The sequence below is a fragment of the Panthera uncia genome, chromosome F1 (assembly GCF_023721935.1).
Source record: "Panthera uncia isolate 11264 chromosome F1, Puncia_PCG_1.0, whole genome shotgun sequence".
Lineage (NCBI taxonomy): Eukaryota > Metazoa > Chordata > Mammalia > Carnivora > Felidae > Panthera > Panthera uncia.
The window spans coordinates 2,242,298-2,267,265 of NC_064813.1; the positions used below are offsets into that span (position 1 = coordinate 2,242,298).

The 24,968-nt window shown below is 43.3% G+C and overlaps 1 protein-coding gene across 7 annotated transcripts in view; it reads right to left on the reverse strand.

Moving 5' to 3' along the window:
• LIN9 (lin-9 DREAM MuvB core complex component) overlaps window positions 1-24,968 on the reverse strand; it is a 61,405-nt gene that overhangs the window by 27,532 nt on the left and 8,905 nt on the right. For all 7 annotated transcript variants that reach the window (XM_049635095.1, XM_049635089.1, XM_049635093.1 and 4 more), the window contains 5 exons: window positions 24,006-24,110; window positions 14,492-14,625; window positions 12,802-12,927; window positions 4,856-5,013; window positions 1,046-1,179 (listed from right to left, as the gene is read on the reverse strand). In XM_049635095.1, coding sequence (XP_049491052.1) covers window positions 1,046-1,179; window positions 4,856-5,013; window positions 12,802-12,927; window positions 14,492-14,625; window positions 24,006-24,110 — 657 coding nt within the window. The remainder of the gene's footprint in view (window positions 1-1,045; window positions 1,180-4,855; window positions 5,014-12,801; window positions 12,928-14,491; window positions 14,626-24,005; window positions 24,111-24,968) is intronic.

Here is a 24,968-nt window from a genome sequence, read left to right on the forward strand (position 1 = left end):
GGGGGAGAGGGAGGGAGAGAGGCAGGGGGAGAGGCAGGGGGAGAGAGGGAGGGGGAGAGAGGGAGGGGGAGAGAGGGAGGGGGAGAGAGGGAGGGGGAGAGAGGGAGGGGGAGAGAGGGAGGGGGAGAGAGGGAGGGGGAGAGAGGGAGGGGGAGAGAGGGAGGGGGAGAGAGAGAGAGAATCCCAAACAGGCTCCAAGCTCAGCACAGAAGCAACATGGGGCTCAATCCATGACTGTGAGATCCTGACCTGGGCCAAAATCAACAGTCAGACGCTCACGTGACTGAGCCACTCAGGTGCTCTGAAATTTAAGTTCATAATCCCTAAAAATCACATTTATAATAGAAATGAAAAAAAGGGAGGTTAAGAGTGAATAATTTAATTCCCATGAGGCTCAGAGGAAACCAACTGTTATGAACGGTTAATTATTCACTTTATAAAAACTTTATCGGATTGCAGAGTTGTCTTAGTTCTTAAAATTATGTTGACTGATCAGAAAGGTGTAGAACTCTCAAGGCATTGCTAAATCAAGCACGATCAGGAAGTAATGGTGTAGTAGTAGAAAGGACTGTATCACGAATTCAAAAGGCCCGGATCCTGGTCTCAGCCTGGCAGGGCCGCCCCACTCTAGGGTCTCGAATAAGTTACTTCACGTACTTCCGTCTTAAGTTCACCATGCAAAAAGCGCACAATTCTGAGGCTAAAATAGGAGAACGAATGTTAAAGTGCAAGATGTTACTTCATGTTTTTCAAATCTTCTTGCAAGAGGAGTAGACTTTAGTGAAGCAGCCGGACCAAGAGTGCTCTGTGGCCAGGACTGTTCAGTGAGGAGTGATTAGTGCTGTCACACTCGAGTGCTGCGTGGGGAAGGACGTTAGCTCCGGGAACGTCAAAGACTTTGATATCGTTCCGCTCCAGGGGCCAAACCCCCCGGGATCTCTTCCTCTGTAACCTGGAATCTGGAGTCCCTCACAAAACGGCCTGTAAGAAGATTCTACAGAGCGTCCTTAAAGGCATAAACGTGCGTGTATTACGAAATACTCACCAGGACTTCGTAGTCAGGGACGGTGTGGGTCCCGAGCCCTGCCCTATCAAAAGTGACTCGATAAGTGGCATTAAAAGTATCCACGGCATCTATTTGTCCGGTGAAGAGACCATCATGAACACCACGTAATCGTGCTGGGAAAAGAGACGAAAAGGCATCACGCTGTTTGGAAGGATACAACAAACCGTCAAATATAAAACTGCTCTAAACATGTGATTTAAAACGTAGGAAGTGTACAGGGGGGTGCCTGGGGGGCTCAGTCGGTAAAGCGTCCAACTTCGGCTCAGGTATGACCTCGTGGTTCGTGGGTTCGAGCCGTGCGTCGGGCGCTATGCTGACAGCTCGGAGCCTGGAGCTGCTTCAGATTCTGTGTTTCCCTCTCTCTCTGCCCCTCCCCAGCTTATGCTCTGTCTCTCTCGCTCTCGAAAATAAATACACTTAAAAAAAATTTGTTTTAACGTAGGAAGTATAGTATTATTGTCTATTATAGTATCACACAAAGCATGCATTTTAGGTTGAGAGAAACAAAAAAATTTAAAAGAACACCTATAATGATGATCACTAATTTGATACATGAACGAAATCCTAGATCTACCAGGGGAAAATTTATGTATGTATGTATGTACGTACGTATATAATCTCTACCCCTCACGTGGGGCTCAAACTCACGACCCCAAGACCAAGAGTCACATGCTCTACCGACTGAGCCAGCCGGGTGCCCCTACCAGGGGGAAATATTTTCAAGTCTTGCCTTGAACCCCAAATTAAAAAAAAAAAAAAAAGTCAACAGAAGAACTTTGGTTATTATACACAAGTGAAACACTTGGAGCCGTTTAACTAAAAAAAAAAAAAGACAACGATGCTGTTCAGAAAAGATTAATCCACCAGGCCCAAGACTGCTCTCCTTAGAAAGGCCTGTCTGCAAGGTTAGCATCCGGAAACTTGAATGTCCAGCGTTCCCACTGTTCCCACACTAACAAAGGTGGTTTACTGGACCTACACCGTGTGCGCCAACAACGTGGCTGAGGTGGCATACCTCCTTTCGTTCAGGGGGTCCAGTTCCAGAACATGCTAGGTAGCGGGCACCTATGTAAACCCTTGGTCACGGTGACCGCTGAGTCTTTCTTGTTTTCTTTCTTTCTCTTAATGTTTGTTTAGTTATTTTGAGAGAGAGAGAACGAGACAGAGATAGAGAGTGAGCAGGGGAGGGGCAGAGAGAGAAGGAGAGAGAGAATCCCAAGCAGGCTCGAGCCCGACGCGGGGCTCAAACCCATGAACTGTGAGATCATGACCTGAGGTGAAGTCAGACGCTTAACTGACCGAGCCACCCAGGCGCCCCAGGCATTTTTTTTTTTTTAAACCCAGTTTGATAGTCCCTACTTTTTAAGTATAGGGCTCAGTTCATTGACATTTAAAATAATGAAAATAGGACGAGACTTGAGCCCACCATCTTGCTCTTTATTTTCTAGTTATCCCGTGTTTTTTCTTTCCCTGTCCTTTCTTTCCCGTCATCTTTTCATTCAATTACTTGTTACAATTTCAAAATTAACTTTAAAAAAATTTTTTTTAATGTTTATTTATTTTTGAGACAGAGAGAGACAGAGCATGAGCAGGGGAGGGGCAGAGAGAGGGAGACACAGAATCCGAAGCAGGCTCCAGGCTCCGAGCTGTCAGCACAGAGCCCGACGCGGGGCTCGAACCCACGAACCGCGAGATCACGACCTGAGCCGAAGTCAGACGCTTAACCAAATGAGCCACCCAGACACTCCCCAAACTGACTTCTTTATTGGTTTTTCAGGTATGCCTTTTAGCAGTTTTTATTTTTTTTTAGTTTATTTATTTATTTTGAGAGAAAGGGAGAAAGAGAGCACACAGGGGAGGGGCAGAGAGAGAGAGAATGAGTGTGCGCTCAAGTGGGAGAGAGGCGGGGAGAGAGAGGATCTGTGCAGAGCCTGCCTCGGATCCTCTCTCTCTCCCCCCGTCTCTCTGCTCCTCCCCCACCTGTGTACATGTCTCTCTCTCTCTCTCAAATAAAAAGTAAACATTAAAAAAAAAGAGCCCCAGCAATGGATTCCTACACACTTTTCTCGTATCTTCATACATCCAGTCCAACCTATTCTCCACTGTCATGAGAACGCCTACTCATAGACCCTCTATAAAATTCTCAGTCTCTTCAAATAATACTGCCAGTCCTTAAAATTTTGAAGCAACCGACTTTTACAAATTTCCTAACTGGGGGGCACCTGGGTGGCTGGGGTGAGTGTCCATCTGACTCTTGGTTTCAGCTCAGGTCATGTTCTCCTGGTTTATGTGTGAGATCAAGTCCCACAATGGGCTCTTTGCTCTCAGCACACAGCCCGCTCAGGATTCTCTCTCTCCCTTTTTCCCTCTGCTCCTCCCCTGCTTGCACACGTGTGTGCACACTCTCTCTCTAAAGAAATAAATACACTAAAAAAAAAAAAAAAAAGTCCTGTGTTTCTGTGTTACTCTATTCTTCTCAACGCTTCTCTGATTTGTAGTTACCCTGTAGACTTTGTATCTGTGCTTTTTTATATGGGGTTTTTAGAACCAATGTATCTTTTCTTTTTTTTTTTTTATTGAAGCAGCTTTTTAATGTTCATTTATTTTTAAGACACAGAGAGACAGAGCATGAACGGGGAGGGTCAGAGAGAGAGGGAGACACAGAATCCGGAGCCGGCCCCAGGCTCTGAACTGTCAGCACAGAGCCCGACGCGGGGCTCGAACTCACGGACCACAAGATCGCGACCTGAGCCAAAGTCGGACACTCAATTGCCTGAGCCACCCAAGCGCCCCTAGAACTAATGTATCTTTTCGAGACTTTTCGAGATCCCTCACTTCATTGCCAGCCTCACCCCCAGGCCAATTTTGTCGGGAGAGAGGTCATTGGTAAGTTTTGTATGTGGTAAGTTGTCGTGGCAAGTTGTGACCAAATCCGTTCACCTCCTTGTATGCATCTCATATGCACCACATAGGCTCTTCTCTATTATCCACCTTTCCTCGGAATTACTCCTCTCTACAGCGTCATGAAAATACGTACCACTTCTACGACTAGAAAAAGTGATATTAACGTAACTCGAGGTTACCTTTCCTCCAGAAAACGTTCCTTGATAAATCCAACCATTTTTAAAACCCTTTCAGTACAGTTACTAATCTGTCTACCCACTCAACACCTTGTTATTTTTTATATTACATAAGTTATGATTTTAGTTTACCATATTATGAAGAATTACCTTAAACTTGAGGCTTTGGTGCTACTTTCCTTCCACGTTGTAACCAAAAAGAATACACAGAATCATATCCACCAACCGACAGAATTTATATCCTTAAATAAAACTTTGAACCAACTACCTACTGAATAATTTCGTTTATTCAGTCCTTAGAAATGGACTATCCCCAAAGCCAAAGAGCGCAAGAACAACGTGTTTGTGGGCTAACCACTGAAGAGCGGTTAGACAGGCAAGTAAATGATGTGAAAGCCAAAGACGGAATCATTTAAAAATTCAAAATGTAAACAATGTACAGCTGCAGGGACCCCAGTGAACTGTCGATTTCGTCTTTGTGTCAGTTTGCTCTGGCTTACGTCGTAGTAGACGTTGCTTCGACCCGGTACGCTTTTCCCTAAGTAGTTTCAAACGGGATGTCATAGACGAACCAACAGTACCTTGGACCGCATGTTACTACAGAGCTACAGCGTAAGCTTCTCAGTTGAAAAGCCACGTGTCTAGTGGCTAGCAGTCGGCATGGTGAAACCTTACAAATCAAACCAGTAATGAACTTGTGCTCACTCACCTGTAACTTTGGTTCCGATAACCAGGGGCAAAGGGATTTCGTCTGGGAGGTCTTTGAACTGGGAAACGTCTGCAACTTTCCTTTGTTGTAAGAGTCTTATTTTCTGCCGTTTCTGTTTTAATGCTGATCTCTCTTCCTCAAAAAATGCAGAAGAACATCTAGAATAAATTACAAAAACCATATAAACTGATAACCATCCTATACGGAAACTTGACATCAGACCATCCACCTCACCGTGCCCTTTTCCTCTCTTGAGGAATTTGTTCAAAAACAGGCTCTTAGAAATAGTCATTGTTTCTCTTCAAAGTAAATTATCTAGATCGTCCTTTCCTACAAAGGAGGAGGATTTGGTCACCATCCTTTGACACCACGGCATCTGGATCCCAGGTCTCCTCCTGGGACCAAATCCAATTACAATATTCTATTCAGAAGAACAAGATATCTTCCTTGTGACCCAGTGAGCGAACCAATACAGAATTAAAGATGAGGCTTACCACTGTGTAAATGTTTAATCATACTTCCTGCCTTGAAGCATAAACACTGAATTTACTCTTATCTTTAGGGCCTTACTTCCTTTTTTTTTTTTTTTTTAATGTTTATTTATTTTGAGAGAGAGAGAGAGAGAGAGAGAGGGATCACACGCATGCACGAGCAGGGGAGGGGCAGAGAGAGAGGGAGACAAAATTCCAAGCAGGCTCCCTGCTGTCAGCGCAGAGTTCAACACGGGGCTCAGTCCCATGACCGCGAGAACACGACCTGAGCCGAAATCAAGGGTCGGACGCTCAACCAACAGAGCCCCCCAGGCCTGTCATACTTCTATTCTCAAATACTGGGATGAACCAAAGTGACTTCAACACAGCTTTCATGCCACAAAATATAGATCCACGAAACCATCACCACAGACGAGATCATGAACACTTCAAGACGTCAATCACTCCCCAAAGTCTCCTCGTGGTACTTTACTATCCCTCCTTCTACACCGCACTTCTCAAGCAATCACCAAGTTGCTTTCTGTCATTGTAGTTTCTATCTTCTAAAATCTCATACAAATGAAATCATCTGGTACCAACTCTTTTTGTCAGGCTTCCTTCACTCAGCCTAATTACCCCAAGAGTAATCCGTGTTGTTGCAGGCGTCGACGGTTCATTCTTTTTACTGGAGAACAGTATCCTGCTCCACGAGTGTGTCATAACCCGTTCATCTGTTCACCTAGTGGTGGACAGTCGGGCTGTTTCCACTTTGGGGCGATTACAACTTAGGTGACACGAACATCTGTGGATAGGTTTTTGTATACATTTTTGCTTTAATTTCTCTTCACTAAATACCTAGGAGTGGAATGGCTGGGTCAGATGGTCAGTGTCTGCTTAACCTTTCAAGAAACGAAAAACAAAAGAAGCCAACTATCGCCCAAGAAGACCTACAGATGACAAATAAGCCTATTTGATGCTCCACATCGTGTGTCATCGGGGAAATGCAAATTAAATGAGACACTAGTACACACCTATTACAACGACCGAGACCTGGAACGCAGACAACACCCAATGCCGGCAAGGACGGGGAACAGAAACCCTCCTTCCTTCAGGTGGGGACGCAAAACGGCACGGCCGCTTTGGAAGACGGTTAGATGGTTTCTCACGAAACGACGCACCCTCTTACCATACCCTCGAGTAACCACACTCCTTCGTATCTACCCGGATGAGGTGGAAACTTCCGTCCGCACCAAAACTTCAACACAGACGCTCATGGCAGCTTTACTCACAACTGCCAGAACTTGAAGCCACCGAGACGTCCTTCGGTGAGGCGAGTGGGATATTCGGACATACGATTCAGCGCTCACAAGGATGAACGACTGGGGCACCTGGGTGGCTCAGCCGGTGAAGCGTCAGACTCTGGATTTCGGCTCGGGTCAAGATCTCAGTAGGGAGATCGAGGCCCACATCGGGGCTCCGCGCTGACCGTGGAGCCTGCTTAAGATTCTTTCCCTCCCTCTCCCTTTGCCCCTCCCCCACCCGCACGCTCTCAAAAAATTTTTTTGATTTAAAAATAAATTAAAAACTAAACCAACAAAAAGGATGAACTCTCAGGCCAGGAAAAGATACAGGGGGACCTGAGATGCATACCACTAAGTGAAAGCAGCCAATCTGAAAAGGCTACATGCCGTGTGATTCTAATATATGACACTCTGGAAAATGGAGACCTCTGGAGACAATAAAAAGGTCAGTTGCCAGTAGCTGGGACTGCGGGGGGAGGAATGACTAATTGAAGTGCGAGAGATTTTTAGAGCAGAGCAAATACTCTACGACATCCTGATGGTAGATATGTCAGTGTACGTTTTTCAAAACCCGTAGACTGTACAAAACCGGGAGTGAACCCATCAACCCTCTCTGGTGGGAGATACTGAGGATGGGGGAGGCTGCATCTCTGTGGGGGCCGGGGGTATATGGGAAAATCTCTATACCTTCCTCTTGATTCGGTTGTGAACCTAAAATTCTCTGAAGAGGTCTTCAAACTATCAGACGGTTTTCCAAAGTGGTTGCACCATTTTATGTTCCCATCAACAGCACAGAGGATTCCAAGTTTCCCCAGAGCCTCACCAACACTTGGTAAGCTTAATCTCATAAGTTTAAAAAAAATTTTTTTTAATGTTTATTTATTTTTGACAGAGAGAGACAGAACATGAGCGGGGGAGGGGCAGAGAGAGAGGGAGACCCAGAATCCGAAGCAGGCTCCCGGCTCCGAGCTGTCAGCACCGAGCCCCACGCGGGGCTCGAACCCACAAACCGTGAGATCATGACCTGAGCCGAAGTCGGGCACTCAACCGATTGAGCCACCCAGGCGCCCCTCTGCCTTCTTTTCTTAATGTATCTTAGCAATCTGTTCCAAGTCAGCACACAAGGAATGATCTCTGATTTTATTTTGGTTTACATTAAGTGGTTTCCAAGTTGTTTACTATATCGAGATACCACATTTGAATGAATCATTCCCCTATTATTGGACATTCACGTTTTGCCAATCTTTTGCTACTGGAAGTAATACTGTACTTAGTAACACCCAGGTACAGACTTTTCTGTAACCTAACGTTGTAGAATTACTAGGTCAAAGGGTATGGAAATTTGTAAACCTGAGAGATATTATCAAATTGCCCTCCACAGAGGTTATCTAAATTTACTCTCACCAGCAAGCGTGACTACTCACCATACCCCTGCCAACATAACATATTAAAGCTTTACGGACTAAAAACCAGTATCCTAGCATACTCTGATTTTTCCATTTCTTACTATGAGTAAGACTGACCTCTTTTCATGTGTTTACAAGATCCACTTTTTCTTCTTTCCTATGTACTGTTTATAATCATTTTTATCATGGATTTTTTGACTTTTTCTTATGGACTCACAGGAGTTATTTACATGTTAGGAAATTGGGCTTTGTGATAAGAATTATAAATATTTGTCATTGTCTTTTGATTTCATGTTTCTTTTGGAGAGGGTAATGCAAAATGTTATTATTATTTTTAATGTTTATTTTTGAGAGAGGGAGAGAGAGAGAGACAGAGTGTGTGCATGCATGAGTGGGAGAGGGGCAGAGAGAGAGGGAGACACAGAATCCGAAGCAGGCTCCAGGCTCTGAGCTGTCGGCACAGAGCCTGACGTGGGACTCGAACTCACGGAAACGTGAAATCGTGACCTGAGCTGAAGTCAGACGCCTAACCGACTGAGCCACCAAGGTGGCCCTGAAATGTTATTTTTCTGCAGCTAAATTTGTTGATATTTTCCTTTATGATGCCTAGCTTTGTGGACTCTTAGACCTTTCCCACTCAAGATTAAGCAAAACTCTCCCATAAATTTCTCTACCAGTTTTACTGTTTCATTTTTTAAGATTTTTTAATTTTTTAGTCATGTTTACACCCAAGCTGGGGCTTGAACTTACAACTCCAAGATCCAGAGTCGCATGCTCTACTGACTGAGCCAGCCAGGCGCCCCTCATTTTAAAAATATTTAAATCATCTAGGGGCGCCTGGGTGGCTCAGTCGGTTGAGCATCCGACTTCAGCCCCGGGGATGATCCCGCGCTTCATGGGTTCGAGCTCCGCGTCCAGCTCTGTGCTGACACCTCAGGGCCCTGAGCCTGCTTCGGATTCTGTGTCTCCCTCTCTCTCTGCCCCGCCCCTGCTCATGCTCTGTCTCTCTCAAAAAATAAAATAAAATAAAAATTATGAAACCGGCTTTTCTCTCTAGGTTGCTAGAGTGGTCTCAATATCCATGAAGTAAATAATTTAGCCTCTTCCTCCCTCCACGTATTTGAGAGGCAACCACTGCTATTATGCATTAAATTCCCAGAGACATCTGTGACACTATCTGGATTCTCTTTTCTTAATCCATCTATTTACGTGCCATTACTATACTTTGTTAATGAAGATCACTTGGTAATCGACTTCAGTATCTGGTAAGCATAGTTACTTTGCTGCTTCAGATTTTTCCTAGATCTTTTTGCTTGATTTCACCTGTCTTAAATCTGAATTTGAGAATTAGTTCATCTAGTTAAAAAAAAAAAAAAGTCCCAATGATTTTGTTTGTTTTAATGTTTATTTATTTTTGAGAGAGACAGAGACAGAATGCGAGTGGGTTAGGGGCAGGGAGAGAGGGAGACACAGAATCCGAAGCAGGCTCCAGGCTCTGAGCTGCCAGCACAGGGCCCGACATGGGGCTCGAACTCACGACCTATGAGATCATGACCGGAGCCAAAGTCGGACACTCGACCGACTGAGCCACCTGGGTGCTCCAGTTCTACTGATATTTTTATTGAGACTGATTTGAATTTACAGATTAACTTAGAACCTTAAGTCTTCTTATCAAACCTCAAATACATCTTCCCATTTCACCATCTGTATATTGCACATTTTCTTCCTGGCATTTTATCACTCTTTTAGGGTATTTTAAGAAGTATATTGTAGCAATAATATGTATTGTACCTTGACTTCCTCAGAGAAAAGAAAAACTACAAACTTTTGTTGAAAATAAAGACTTCATTTCAACTGTAAATTAACTCTGATGAAGTAAAGAACTAAACCATTAAGCAATGTTATAGAAAGGTAACGGAATAAGTTAATGAGAAATATTTCAACGACGCTCTTAAGCTACAGAATTATAAGAAAACAATGAAAAAGTGACTAACATATGATCCTGATGGACAATAATTAGAAACAAGAACCTCAATTTACGCAAACATGTAAAGTCACAGTTTTGTACCAAAATGGCCTAAAGGAATTAATTACCAAAGACCAAAAACTACCAGGATGAAACACATAGGTCCATCTCATTTTAATTCTGTTCTTACAAAGGAGGGAAATATTAAAGACATATCAGCAATGTGATCTTTCAATACATAGATAAAATACTACCCGTTCCATTAAAAGTTCTCCTTGTGTTTCATTGCTAACTATAGAAATCATTAAAACTGGGGCACCTGGGTGGCTCAGTCGGTTAAGCGCCCAGCTTTGGCTCAGGTTATGATCTCACAGTTCATGAATTTGAGCCCCACGTCGGGCTCTCTGCTGACAGCTCAGAGCTTGGAGCCTGCTTTGGATTCTGTGTTCCCCTCTCTCTCTGTTCTTCCCCTGCTTGCACTGTGTCTCTCTCTCTCTCTCTCAAAAATAAACATGAAAATTTTTTTTTAAAAAATCATTGAAACTAAATTCTGTTTCTACTTGCCCAACTCACTTTATATTTCCATGCCTTCCCTGAACTTTCCCACCATTTAAGGTGAAAAAGTCTTGGGGCGCCTGGGTGGCTCAGTTGGTTAAGTGTCTGACTTCAGTTCAGGTCATGATCTCGCAGTTAGTGGGTTCGAGCCCCGCGGTGGGCTCCACACTGCCAGTGAGGAGCCTGCTTGGGATTCTCTCTTTCTCCCTCTCTCTGCCCCTCCCCTGCGTATGCACACATGTCCTCTCGCCCTGTCTCAAAATAAATAAACTTAAAAAATAAAGTGAAAAAAATCTTGTACGTGCCTCTAATAGGCAGAGAATATCAGAACTCATGACCTAACATTTCAAAAAATTTTTAAAGTTTCATTTATTTAAGTAATCTCTATACTGCATCGGGGGCTCGAACTCACCACCTCAAGATCAAGAGCCCGTGCTCCTCTAAGCCAGCCAGGTGCCCCAAATTTCAAAATTTCACTCAAAAGTAACATAAGGTTTTCCGGGGCACCTGGGTGGCTCAGTCGGTTGAGCATCTGACTTTGGCTCAGGTCGTGATCTCACGGTTCGTGAGTTCCAGCCCCGTGTCGGGCTCTGTGCTAACAGCTCGGAGCCTGGAGTTGCTTCGGATTCTGTGTCTCCCTCTCTCTCTGCCCCTCCACGGCTCGTGCTCTCTCCCCCTCTCAAAAATAAATAGACTTAAAAAAAAAAAGCAATACAAGGTTTTCCAATGTGTTAGAAAGAAAGATAAAACTGGAAAAGGAGAAGTAATGTCACATGAAAAGTAAGTTTTAGGGTGATGGGATGGCTCAGTCAGTTAAGTGTCCAACTTTGGCTCAGGTCATGATCTCTCAGTTCTTGAGTCCAAGCCCCATGTAGGGCTCTGTGCTGCCAGCTCAGAGCCCAACGTGGGGCTGGAACTCACAGACCGTGAGATCATGACCTGAGCTGAAGTTGGATGCTTAACCGACTGAGCCACCCAGGCGCCCCTAAAAAAAAAATGTTTTTTAAGCAATTTTCAGAAAATAACAGATAGATTCACTTGATTTTTCTTTCTGGGGTTTTGTTTTTTGAGATAGAATGTGCTTTCATTTATTTTATTGAGGTATAACAGACATATAACACCTTATATAACTTTTAGGTGTACAAGGGAAAAATTGGGAGAACCGCATTATTTCAAATTTTGTACAGAGAGCGGGAATTTGGGGCACCTGCGTGGCTCAGGTGGTTAAATGTCTGACACTTGATGTCAAGTCATGATCTCACAGTTCATGAGATCGAGCCCCACATCAGGCTCTGCCCTGACAGCACAGAACCTGCTTGGGATTCTTTCTGTCTCTCTCTCTCTCTCTCTCTCTCTCTCTGCCCCTCCCCTGCTCAGGGGTGCTCTCAGAATGGTTCGGTATTTGTATATATTGCAAAAAATATCACCACAATAAACCTAGTCAACATCTGTCACCATATACAGTTAAAATTTTTTCTTGTTGAAGAGAACTCTTAAGATGTGTCAGCAATTTTTTTTTTTTTCCTACTGTGGGCAGCCCAACATCATGGGGCTTGAACTCATGGCCCTGAGATCACAATCTGGGCAGAGATCAAGAGTCAGATGGGGGCACCTGGGTGGCTTAGTTGGTTAAGCATCCAGCTCTTGATTTCAGCTCAGGTCATGATCTCAGTGTTCCTGAGATCGAGCTCTGAGTCGGGCACCCAGAGCCTACTTGGGATTCTCTCTCTCTCTCTCTCTCTCTCTCTCTCTCTCTCTCTCTCTCCCTCTCTTTCTGCCCCTCCCCCGCCCTTGTGTTCTCTCAAAATAAATGTTTTTTAAAAAGCAAAACAATTAGGGGCACCTGGGTGGCTCAGTTGGTTAAGCATCAGACTTTAGCTCAGGTCATGATCTCATGGCTTCGGAGTTCAAGCCCCACATCGGGTTCTCTGCTGTCAGCACAGAGCCTGCTTTGGATCCTCTGTGTCCCTCTCTCTTTGCCCCTCCCCCACTAGAGCTCGCTCCCCAAATAACAGCCCCCCTGCCAAATAGTTAAGAAAATAATCAAATCAAAAAAAAAAAAAAAAAAAAGTATGTTCAAAGCCTGTCATCTGAACAAAGGCTGGTTAATAGGATATATTTAACATACAATTATTCTGAAAAGTTAGGTTCCCAGTATCAGTCCTTGTGAAGATGAAAAAAAACCAATGTGTAATGATACTATCGAGTAATTTATTGATTTTATTTTAAACAAAAATGTTATTTTTACCTCCGTGGTTTTCCCATAAGCCGCCTGATTTTTCCCCATTCTACTCTTGTTAACTTTCTTGTTTTTAGATTGGGAAAAGATTCCTTCAGACATACACAGAAGTCATTATCGCCTTCAAAAAGTGGTCTGTAAAACAGAAATGGTATTTTAAAGGTTAATATACAACAAGCTGCCTCAGACGCATAAATTTCAAAATACGCTTTCCAATTTTCAACATTATACTAATCACCAAATGCCATCTTACGCTTCTACCCAGGACACGTATAAAATGGGTACAGATTCAAAGCGTTAAAACCAAAAGTGGTGTTTGTGAAAGTCTGGGAAACCACGAGTGCTGCAAGCTACTCGTGAAACAGGTCTGTGCCTGAGGTTCTAGGAGACACTGCTTTTTGTGAGATCTCACATGAGAGTGTATCCTTTGGGAAGCAGCCTAGCATTTGTCATTATATCTTGGGAGGATGAACGTCAGCTACAAAGTATCTCCGCCCCAAAGGCAAGGCCAACACCAAGGAGTCCTCTTGGAGATTAAATCATTTTTAGAAAACTGGAGGACTCGAGAGGGTTAGACCAGTTCCTGGAGATTCCAGAAGAACTCAGATCACACCAGGACACCCTGGGAGTGTCATAAGCCTATGGAAAAAGCTGTGGACAAAAATAAAACAATCATTCATGAGTTTGGGAAACCAGGAACCAGACTTAGCAATCAAATCACACGTGAGTTTCAGGGTCAGATATGACCATCCACGAGAGTCACTGCAGTGTAGGCAACTGGTTTAGAAACCAGGAAGGGGAAGTCAAGAGAAGCAGCCAGCAGAGCAAGCATCAGTGATTAGCACAGGTCCGATTCGATTAGGATGGATAAGAATTCAGAATTGTTTCTATTGTTACTAGTGTTGAATAATTGGATTTCGCCCGGATCTCTATGTTCTATTTAAACATTTATGTATAATTAAAGTATATAAATACTATGTCCCAAATAAAAAGCTTATCTTAAAAATCTCACTGAATCATTTCTACCATTAGTAACTGCTTCTGTACCAATATACTAGCATGTTTTTTAAGTAGCACGCCCAATGGGGCTTGAACTCACAACCCTGAGATCAAGAGTCGGATGCTCTCCTGACTGAGTCAGGCGGGAGTGCCCCAATATACTAGCATTTAAAAATCTCAAGATCTGGGGCGCCTGAGTGGCACAGTCAGTTAAGTGTCAACTCTTGATTTCAGCTCAGGTCATGATCCCACAGTCGTGGGATGAGCCCCGCACTGGGCTCTGAGCTGGGCACAGAGCCTGCTTGGGATTCTCTCTCCCTCTCTCTCTCTCTCTCTCTCTCTCTCTCTCTGCCCCTCTCCCGCTCTTTCTCTCTCTCTCTCACTCTCTAAAAAAAGAAAAAATCTCAAGATTTATAAACCACATCTGGTTCATTACAAATAAGGGAGCTCTGTTTTAGGGTATCCACTCCACAGTCTTTGTAAATTATGATATAGAAATTTTACTTTCATTTGACTTTTCATAAAAATGTGTAACAACTTCTGCAAAAGGGGGGAGGGGAAAACTAGAATGGAGACTAGAAAAAGGAAATCAGAAAAAATAGAATCAAAACAGACCTATAGGAAAGAGGATGGCTTATAACATTTGAAAAAGTTCAATTTCTGGTTCAAGTGATATTCACGATGTAAGCCAGATACATACTTATCTATATTTGAGTAGAACCATTCATATATGCACCATTTATGTGCTTTGGGAAGCTTGAGTAGGTTACGTAATCGAAAACCAATCTTCTGTGAGGCTTTCTTATCTGGTGTTGACATTGTTGCTGTAAATTTCTACACAATAAAAAGAGATTAATTACAGGTCCATCAAATAAAAATGAACATCTGTAACATCAAAGACACGTGTAAGAAGGCAGATTATGGTTAAGTACTCGAAAAGGTTCAACAACAACATTTTCTGTTATTACTTAATAAAATAAGCACTCTGATTATTTCTTAAAAAGGTAAAACCTCCAGTTTCCTAACCTATTCTGATAAGGAAGGTGACGTGATCGTCCCCATTATGTTAGCACTGCACTACATACAGGAAGAAGAGAAGCGTGACACAGAGAGAAAATGCAAGCACACAGCACTAGGCCCAGAAGGTTCACCGGTGAATCTCGATCAAACCACAGCACCAGTGCTATCAAAATGCTTCAACTCAAGGAAGAAAGAGCTTCCCAACTATTTTTATGTAGACAGCGTAACAATAAAATCTGCCAAAGTATAATAAAAGGAAATCTCAAAAAATAGCACTCATTTGCAAGAATGTTAAAAATGCTTGGAAAGACCTTCCGTGCTCATGGACTGGGAGAATTCATATTTGTTGAAACGTCCATACTATGGGGGCACCTGGGTGGCTCAGTCAATTTATGTGTCGACTCTTGGTTTCGGCTCAGGTCATGACCTCACGGTTCATGGGATCAAGCCCTGCATCGGGCGCCATGCTGTCAGCGAGGAGCCTGCTTGGGATTCTCGCTCTCCACCCCTCCCTGACTCGTTCTCTCTCCAAGATAAATAAACTTAAAAAAGATGTCCATTGTATCTAAAGCAATCTAAAATTCAATGCAATCCCTATGAAAACTCCAATGGCATTTTCCCCAGAAGTATAACAATCTGAAAATGTTATGGAATCACAAAAGATCCAGAGTAGCCAAAGCAATCTTGAGAAGGAAGAACAAAAACAAAGCTGGAGACATCACATTCCCTAATTTCACACTATACTATGAGCTACAGTAATCAAAACAGTATCATACTGGCATAAAAACACATAGATCAATAAAACAGAATAGAGAGCCCAGAAATAAATGTGTGCACATATGGCCAATTAATTTACAACAAAGGAGGCAAGAATGTACAATGCAGAAAGGACAGTCTCTTCAACAAACGGTGTTGGGAAAACGAGACAGCCACATGTCAAAGAATGAATCTGGACCACTGTCTTTCTTACACCCCACACAAAAATAAACTCAAAACAGATTAAAGACTTGAATGTAAGATTTGAAACCATAAAATTCCTAGGAAAACATGTAAGCAGTAAGCTCCTAGAGCTTGGTCTTGGTGAGGTTTTTTTTTTTTAATTTAATACCAAAAGCAAAGGCAGCAAAAGCAAAAATTAAGTGGGACCACATCAGACTAAAAAGCTTCCTTACAGCAAAGGAAACCATCAACAGAACGTTTAAAAGGCAGCCTGCAGAATGGGTGCAAATATTTGCAAATTGTGTATCTGATCAGGGTCAATATCCAAAATATATAAAAAGTTCATGCAACTCAACGGCAAAAAAACCAATCCAATTAAAAAATGAGCAGACGATATGAAGAGACATTTTCCCAGAGACATACAGATGGCCAACAGGTACACAAAAAGGTCAACAGGAGTCATTGTCAGGGAAAGGCAAATCCACAAAGGGGCATCACCTCCCATCTATCAAAGTGGCCAATATTATAAAAAAGACAAGAAACAACAGGTGTTGGCGAGGATGTGAAGAGAAAGGAACACTCTTGCACTGTGGGTGGGAATGCGAACTGGTGCGGCCACTATGGGAAACACGGAGGTTCCTCAAAAAATTTGAAAGTAGAACAACCTTGGGGTGCCTGGGGGGCTCAGTCGGTTGAGTGTCCAACTTCGGCTCAGGTCATCATCTCACGGTTCGTGCGTTCGAGCCCCGCGTCGGGCTTTGTGCTGACAGCTCAGAGCCTGGAGCCTGCTTCAGATTCTGTGTCTCCCTCTCTCTCTGCCCCTCATCCAGTTGTGTTCTCTCTCTCTCTCTCTCTCTCTCTCTCTCTCTCTCTCTCTCAAAAATAAATAAACATTAAAAAAATTAAAAAAAAATAGAACCTCATTCAGTAATTCCACTTCTGGGTATTTATCTGAAGAAAACGAAAACACTACCTTGAAAAGATATTTGCACCGATGCTCACTGTGGTATTACTTATAACAGCCAAAACATGGAAGCTACCTAAGTGTCCACCAATGGATGAAGGGTAATGAAGATGTGGTGGGTATGCACATTCACATGCACGTGTGCACACACACACACAGAGGAATATTACTCGGGCATAAAAAACAGAATGAAGCTTTGCCACCTGCAATAACACGTATGGGCCTTGAGGGAATTATGCTCAGTGAAGTAAGTCAGAGAAAGACAAACACCGTATGATCTCATGCATCTGTGAAATCTAAAAAAAACTCCCTGAAAAACAAAACAGACCAAAAAACCACAAAAAACCAAAAACCAAACTCATAAATACAGAAAGACTGGTGGTTGCTGGGAGGGGCGGGGGGGGACTGAAATAGGGGAGAGGGGTCAAAAGACACAAACTTCCAGTTATGAAGTCAGTGCTCGTGGGCACGTACGTACAGTGTGGTGACTGTAGTAAATAGCGTCCTGAGTATTGAAAGGTTCTAACAGAAGAGATTTTAAAAGTTCTCATCACAAGAGGGGCGCCTGGGTGGCTCAGTCGGTTAAGTGTCTGACTCTTGATTTCGGCTCAGGTCGTGATCTCCTGGTTCGTGAGGTCGAGCCTCACATCAGGCTCTGTGCTGACAACACGGAGCCTGCTTGGGATTCTCTCTCCACCCCTGCCCTTCCCATGCACACACATACACAAGCACTCTCCTCCTCTCAAAATAATAAATAAAACTTAAACAAAAGTTCTCATCACGAGAAACAAAATTTGGAACTACAGCGACAGATGTGTTAACTATTCTTATTGTGGTAATAGTTTTGCCATGTACACAAATATCAAATCATTATGTTGTGTGCCTGAAACTTATATAACATTATACATCAACGACATCTCAATTTTCTCTAAGTGTAAAAAAAAAAAAAAAAGTTGCCAGATACGACATCACAGTATCAAAAGAATGGAACAACACAATCAAGTGGAATGTGGGGACGGTCCAGTATAAGAAAACTATTAACACAGTCTGCCATTAGTAATGAATTAAAACAATAAAAATCATATGATCACCTATTGGTGCTAAAGATATTTGATAAAATTCAACATTCGCTAAAAAAAAATCTCAGTAGAAGTAGACAGAATGAAAATACACAACGTACCGATAGTTAAATAAGTGATACAGCTAAAGCAGTGGTTGCGGGGTTAATTTATAGGATAAATGTCTATATTAGAAGAGAAGAAAGGTCTAAAAAAATAATAATAATAACCTATTCTTCCACCTTAGGTTAGAAAAAGAAGAGCAAAGAAAACCCAAAGCAAGCAGAAAGAAAAAAATAATAAAGATTGGAACAGAGGGGCGCCTGGGTGCCTCGGCCGGTTAAACGTCTGACTTTAGCTCAGGTCATGATGTCACGGTTTGTGGGTTCAAGCCCGTCGGGCTCTGTGCTAGACAGCTCGCAGCCTGAAGCCTGCTTCAGATTCTGTGTCTCCCTCTTTCTATGCCCCTCCCCTGCTCACACTCTGTCTCTCTCTCTCAAAAATAAATAAACGTGAAAAAAAGATTAAAAAAAAAGATTATGGGAACGCAAGCTGGTGCAGCCACTCTGGAAAACAGTATGGAGGTTCCTCACAAAACTAAAAAGAGAACTACCCTACGACCCAGCAATTGCACTACTAGGCATTTATCCAAGGGATACAGGGGTGCTGTTTCGAAGGGACGCATGCACCCCCATGTTTACAGCAGCACTATCGACAAGAGCCAAAGTCTGGAAAGAGCCCGAATGTCCATCGATGGATGAATGGAGAAAGAAGATGTGGTGTATATATACAATGGAGTATTGCTCGGCAATCAAAAAGAATGAAATCTCGCCATTTGCAACTATGTGGGTGGAACTGGAGGGTATTATGCTAAGTGAAATTAGTCAGAGAAAGACAAAAATCCTATGACTTCACTCATATGAGGAATTTAAGAGGCAAAACAGATGAACATAGGGAAGGGAAACAAAAATCATATAAAAACAGGGAGGGGGACAAAACAGAAGCGACTCATAAATATGGAGAACAAACCGAGGGTTGCGGGAGGGTTATAGGAGGGGGGCTGGGCTAAATGGGTCAGGGCACAAGGAATCTACTCCTGATACCATTGTTGCACGATATGCGAACTAATTTGGATGTAAATTTAAAAAAATAAACAATAAAACAAGTTAAAAAAAAACAAGGAAAAAAAAGATTAGAGCAGAAATAAATGAAATAGAAAAATAAGAGACAAAATGATGAAACCAAAAGTTCTTTGAACAGATCAACAAAATGGACAAACCTTTAGCTCTACTGACCAAGGAAATAAACATAGATGGACACCTTCTGAACCTGTAAAACTTATTTCTCCTCATTCCAACCCAAAAGTCATCATCATAGTCAACGTCAAAGTACTAAAAACACAGTCACTAACATGGGAGATAAGACCAAGGTATTGACTATCACTATTTTTTAACGTTGTTTTGATGGAATTACCCAGTAAGAGGAATAAAAACTGTAAAGGAGAAGACAAAAATCATTATCTGTAGGTGATATGGCTGTCCCACCAAACTCAAGAAAACCAACTGTAGTCACTGACAACAGTAAGAGAATCTAACGAAGCGGGCGAAATCAAAGTTGACGTGCAAAAATCAGTATCCTAGGGGCGCCTGGGGGGCTGGCTCAGTCGGTTGAGCGTCCAACTCTTGACTTTGGCTCAGGTCACGATCTCACAGTTTGTGGGATCGAGCCCTACGCTGGGCTTGGCGCTGGTAACACGGGGCCTGTTTGGGATTCTCTCTCTCTCTCCCTCCCCCGCTTGCAGCTCTCTCTCAAAATAGATAAACAGAAAAACAAAACAAGAGGTGCCTGGGTGACTCAGTAGGTTAAAAAACCGGCTCTCGCTCTTGGCTCAGGTCATGATGTCACAGTTCGTGGATTCAAGCCCTGTGTCGGGCTCTGCGCTGACAGTGCGGAGCCTGCTTGGGATTCTTGCTCTTCCTCTCTCTGCCCCTCCCCCACTCATGCTTGCGCTCACTCGCTCTCTCTCTCTGAATAAACATTTCTGAAAAATCAGTATCTTAAAAAAAAAAAAAATCAGTACTTTTCTCTGCATAAGTGAGAATCAGTTGGATAACAAAACAGGGGAAATATCCTGTTTATGAAAGCAAAAATGACCAGCACAACAGTATTAAATACTTAGGAGTACCATGAAGAAATGTACAAGATCAACATGGAAAAGTCTGTAAAGTCTACAGAGGACCACCACGGCCCGAATAAGTGGAACCAACCGGCAGTTCTCGGATGGACGGTCTCAGTGTTACAAACACGTCATAGGACATAAAGTAATTCATATTAGTGTGAAACCAATAAAAATCCCAACAAAATTTTTCTCCTAGTCGGGGTGATTCTAAAGTTCCTATGGAAAAATAATTGTGCAAGAAGGGGCACCTGGGTGGCTCGATTGGTTAAGCATCTGACTCTTGATTTCAGCTCCGGTCATGGTCTCCCGGTTCGTGAGTTCGAGCCCCACATCGGGCTCCACGCTGACAGTGCAGTGCCTGCTTGGGATTCTCTCTCCCTCTCTCTCTGCCCCTCCCCCACTCGTGCTCTCCCTCTCTCTCTCTCGCAAAATAAGCAAACTTAAAAAAAAAAACGTGCAAGGATACTTTTGAGAACCTAAGAAAAGGATATATAATAATATCTTACCAGATACAAAAACACTATGTAAAAGCATATTAAACAATTTGACACTGGCACATACAGGGACATACTAGACAGAAAGAGATGCAAAGTCTAGAAATAATCCCAAATATATAGAGGAACGTAGCTTGTGATGCAGGCAGCATCTTAATTTTTTTTTTAATTTTTTAACGTATATTTATTTATTTTGAGAGTGAGCGCGAGCAGGGAAGGGGCAGAGGAAGAAAAGAGAATCCCAACACACCCGGCGAGGAGCCCGACAGGGGGCTGGATCACGCGACCTCGAGATCATGACCTGAGCCGGTCAAGAGGCGGATGCAGGCAGCATTTTAAATCGTGATGGACCACTCAGTCAACGAGATCAGGACCACTAAGTAGTCCTCTGGGAAAAATCAAGGTTGCAGTCTCACCTAATCCCTTACTCCAAAATAAATCCCAGATGAAGTGAAAAAAAAAAAAAAAAAGAATTAAATACACGTGAACTCAAAAACTATAAATGTCAGACGAAGGAAGATCTTTCCGAGTAAGTATAAACCCAGGGAGTGCTAAAAGGAAAGAGTTGCATTTGACCCTTCAATTTTTTTCAGTCCTGCATGGTAAAAAATGCAGAAACAGAGTCAAAAAGCAAGCTACAAACAGAAAAATTACAATCAATATAAACAGGCCAAACGGCTAATATTCTTAACATATAAAAAATTCTTATGAACGGATAAGAAAATGATCAACAGTCTAACAGAAAATAGGAAAAAAGGGGCGCCTGGGTGGCGCAGTCGGTTGAGCGTCCGACTTCAGCCAGGTCACGATCTCGCGGTCCGTGAGTTCGAGCCCCGCGTCAGGCTCTGGGCTGATGGCTCGGAGCCTGGAGCCTGTTTCCGATTCTGTGTCTCCCTCTCTCTCTGCCCCTCCCCCGTTCATGCTCTGTCTCTCTCTGTCCCAAAAATAAATAAAAAACGTTGAAAAAAAAAAATTAAAAAAAAAAAAAAAAAAGAAAATAGGAAAAAAGACATAAACAGTTTACGGGAAAGAAATCGTTTTTCTCTTCTCTTCTTTGATTATTCATTTATTTATCTTTAAAAGTAGGCTTCACATCCAGCACCAAGCTCCGCACGGGGCTTGAACTAGTGACCCTGGGATCAAGACCTGAGCTGAGATCAAGAGTCTGATGCTTAACCAACCGGGCCACCCAGGAGGCCCCAAGAAATCATTTTTAAACCTATGTGAAAAGTACTCGAGGTCACTCACAGCTGAAATGCCAACGAAAACCAGGAAGATGCTATTATCAGATCGGCAAAAATCAGACGCTCGGTTCCGTGCGGAGCGGCAAGCGCTGGGGAAACAGGCACCGGGACGGGCTGTGGGGAGATCACACCAGCCAGCACGGGGCCTCTGAGAACGAGGTGGGACTGCTGTGCAATGTTTAACTGCTGCAACCACGGGGATGGGGCTGGAGGGTGTTATGCTAAGTGAAATTAGTCAGAGAAAGACAGATACTGTATGACTTCACTCATATGAGGCCTTTAAGAGACAAAACAGATGAACATAAGGGAAGGGAAGCAAAAGGAATATAAAAATGGAGGGGGACAAAACAGAAGAGACTCTTAAATACGGAGAACAAACTGAGGGCTGCTGGAGGGGCTGTGGCCGGGGGGTGGGCTAAACGGGGAAGGGGCATTAGGGAGGGCACTTGCTGGCATGAGCACGGGGTGTTATACGTGGGGGGTGAATCACTGGAATCTACTCCTGAAATCATTATTGCACTAGATGCTAAGTAACTTGGAGATAAATTAAAAGCAAATAAAACAAAACAAAACGTTTAAATGTGCACATCCTGTGATCTGGCAGTTTCACATGTCAGGTATCTGTCCTAGAAAAACACCTGCAAGTTTATACAGGCATGCCTGGGGTGTTCACGACACCATTATCTGTACTAGTAAAAACTTAGAAACCAATTAAACGCCCGTAAGCCAGAGAACGTATAAACTATGGTATCATAAGGCTGAATAATATATAACGGTAGAAAGAAACAAAACACTGAAGTCTACCTATCATCTACCTCAATCAATCAGCATGGCCAAATCTCAAAAACAGACTTAATTAAAAAAAAATTTTGTTTTAATCTTTATTTATTTTTGAGAGAGAGAGAGAGAGAGAGACAGAGCGTGAGCAAGGGAGGGGCAGAGAGAGGGAGACACAGAATCTGAAGCAGGCTCCAGGCTCCGAGCTGTCAGCACAGAGCCCCATGTGGGGCTTGAACTCAGGGATGGTGAGATCATGACCTGAGCCAAAGTCAGATGCTTAACCAACTGAGCCACCCAGGTGCCCCGATTTTTTTTTTTTTAAACGTTTGTTTATTTTTCAGAGAGAAAGAGAGAGAGAGGGAGCACACGCAAGTCGGCGAGGGGCAAAGAGAGGGGGGTCAGAGGATCCAAAGCAGGCTCTGTGCTGACATCAGCAAGCCGATGCAGGGGCTTGAACTCGCGAACCACGAGAGCATGAACTGAGCCAATGTCAGACGCTTTACTGACTGAGCCACCTACGCACCCCCAAAACAGACTTTTAAATGAAAAACTAAATTACAGAATGATGTGTATATTATCATGAAAATAATACTACAAATAGAATTTTAAAACCAGAAACATTAAAGAATACCACATATTTTCTGTGAACACCTATTTAAAGTTTTAGAAAAGCCCTATAAAGACCTAAAAGGATAATCAAACTCATTACAGCAGTCACTAGTTACTGAGGGAAGCAGACCTAGGGAACGGGTAGAGGTAAAAATTAACGATTGGAAAAATTGTAAATTTACAGAAAATTTGCAAAGATATGCCCCTCACCCAGCTCTCCCTAATGTTAACACCTTCCATAACCATGGTTTGTCAAAACTAAGACATTAGTAGTGGCACGACAGTATTAACTAAACTACAGACTTTACCACTAATGTCCTTTTCCTGTCCCAGAATCCAATTCGGGATAGCACATCATACTTCAAAAACTGAACTTTTTGGGGTGCCTGGGTGGCTCAGTCGGTTCATCACCTGACTCTTGGTCTCAGCTCAGGTCATGAGCTCATGGTTCGTGAGATTGAGCCCCACATCAGGCTCTGGGCTGACAGCGTGGAGCCTGCTTGGGATTCTCTCTCTCTGCCCTTTGCCTGTGAGTGCTCTCTCTCTCAAAAATAAATGTTTAAACACACACACACACACACAAAACATACTTTCCAGTCATTAAGTAAAATGTTTTCTCCCCTCTCATTTCCTTACAAAACTCCGAACTGACACCCTATTACCAAATCCTACTTGTTTTCAGTCCACTCTCCTCTCCATGCTTGCAAGTGTGCATTTGTGAGACAGGTCTGGCTTTCTACGCTGGGAAAAAGTCCACCAATAAAATAATGGCCTTTCTAGGTCACTAATACAGGAGCCGAGTTAGAGCGCTGACTTAAGAAGAAGAACTTGTTACTTGAGACGTAACAGAATAATAAAAATAAACCTGATCACGTGAGCACTTGCTCGCCTCCCTTCCCGTGAACAAAATGCTTGTGACACACGTACCTGCGGGACCATCGCCACTCTCTGGTTTCTTTTAGGGGACCTGGTATTTATTTGTCTGTCGTCTTCGTCAGAAAAGAGTCGACTTCGCTTTGAGTTTCTGAAAGGCTAGGATAGAAATTTGTTTCTTTAAGAAAAAGACCGAACACTTCTCATTTTTCTTCCAAAATCTAATCCTGTACCTGGGTGATCCAGCTGAGGCTGGAAGGATGGAGTGTCGGTGATACCAAGCGCTCAAAGTCAGACGTGACTGATCTTAGATTTACAAAGCAGTGACGTGCATACTGATGCAATCTGTTTACAATTCAAACACCTAGCTGATGAGTAAAATTGGAACCCAAGTGGCCTTAGAAGCCTTGAACGTGCAAGAGGAAAGTAAGCTCTGACAATTCCAGACCTCGTCGTGTCGGTGCTCAGATTGACAGCAGGGGGTGTATCATACGGCGTCCGCTGCACAGGGCTGGGCTGGACAAAGTTACTAGATCACGCGAGAGACTCAACTGAAACGTGTAATAACATACTAGACCCTCTGTCGAGAACTGTTACCCGAATTTCCATTTGTGAACAAAAGCACAAGATTCCTATCTCGGGTATCTGATAAGTGCCCGGAGAACCGAACTAGACCACAGAACCAGAACTAACTGGCTTAAGTGCCCAAAAGACATCATACGCTTAAGGGTCAGTAATACGAACAATTTTACAGTCCACCCTGGGTTCGGAGGCCTCAGCAACAGAGAAGGACAACAGAAGTAATATCCCAATCGTACCCACATCCTGTTTCAAATCCTTGTCCCAGCACTGGACACGGTCTCCCGCCCAGCTGGAAGGGAGGCAGGCACAGAGGGTTCACAGCATATGGCCAGCATCCAACAGAGTCAAGGCTAGAGGTGCCGGGCCTTGAAATTAAACCCACCGAGAGTCTTAACACTCCATAGCCCTGGCAGGAAGTCCCTTCTATCATACCTG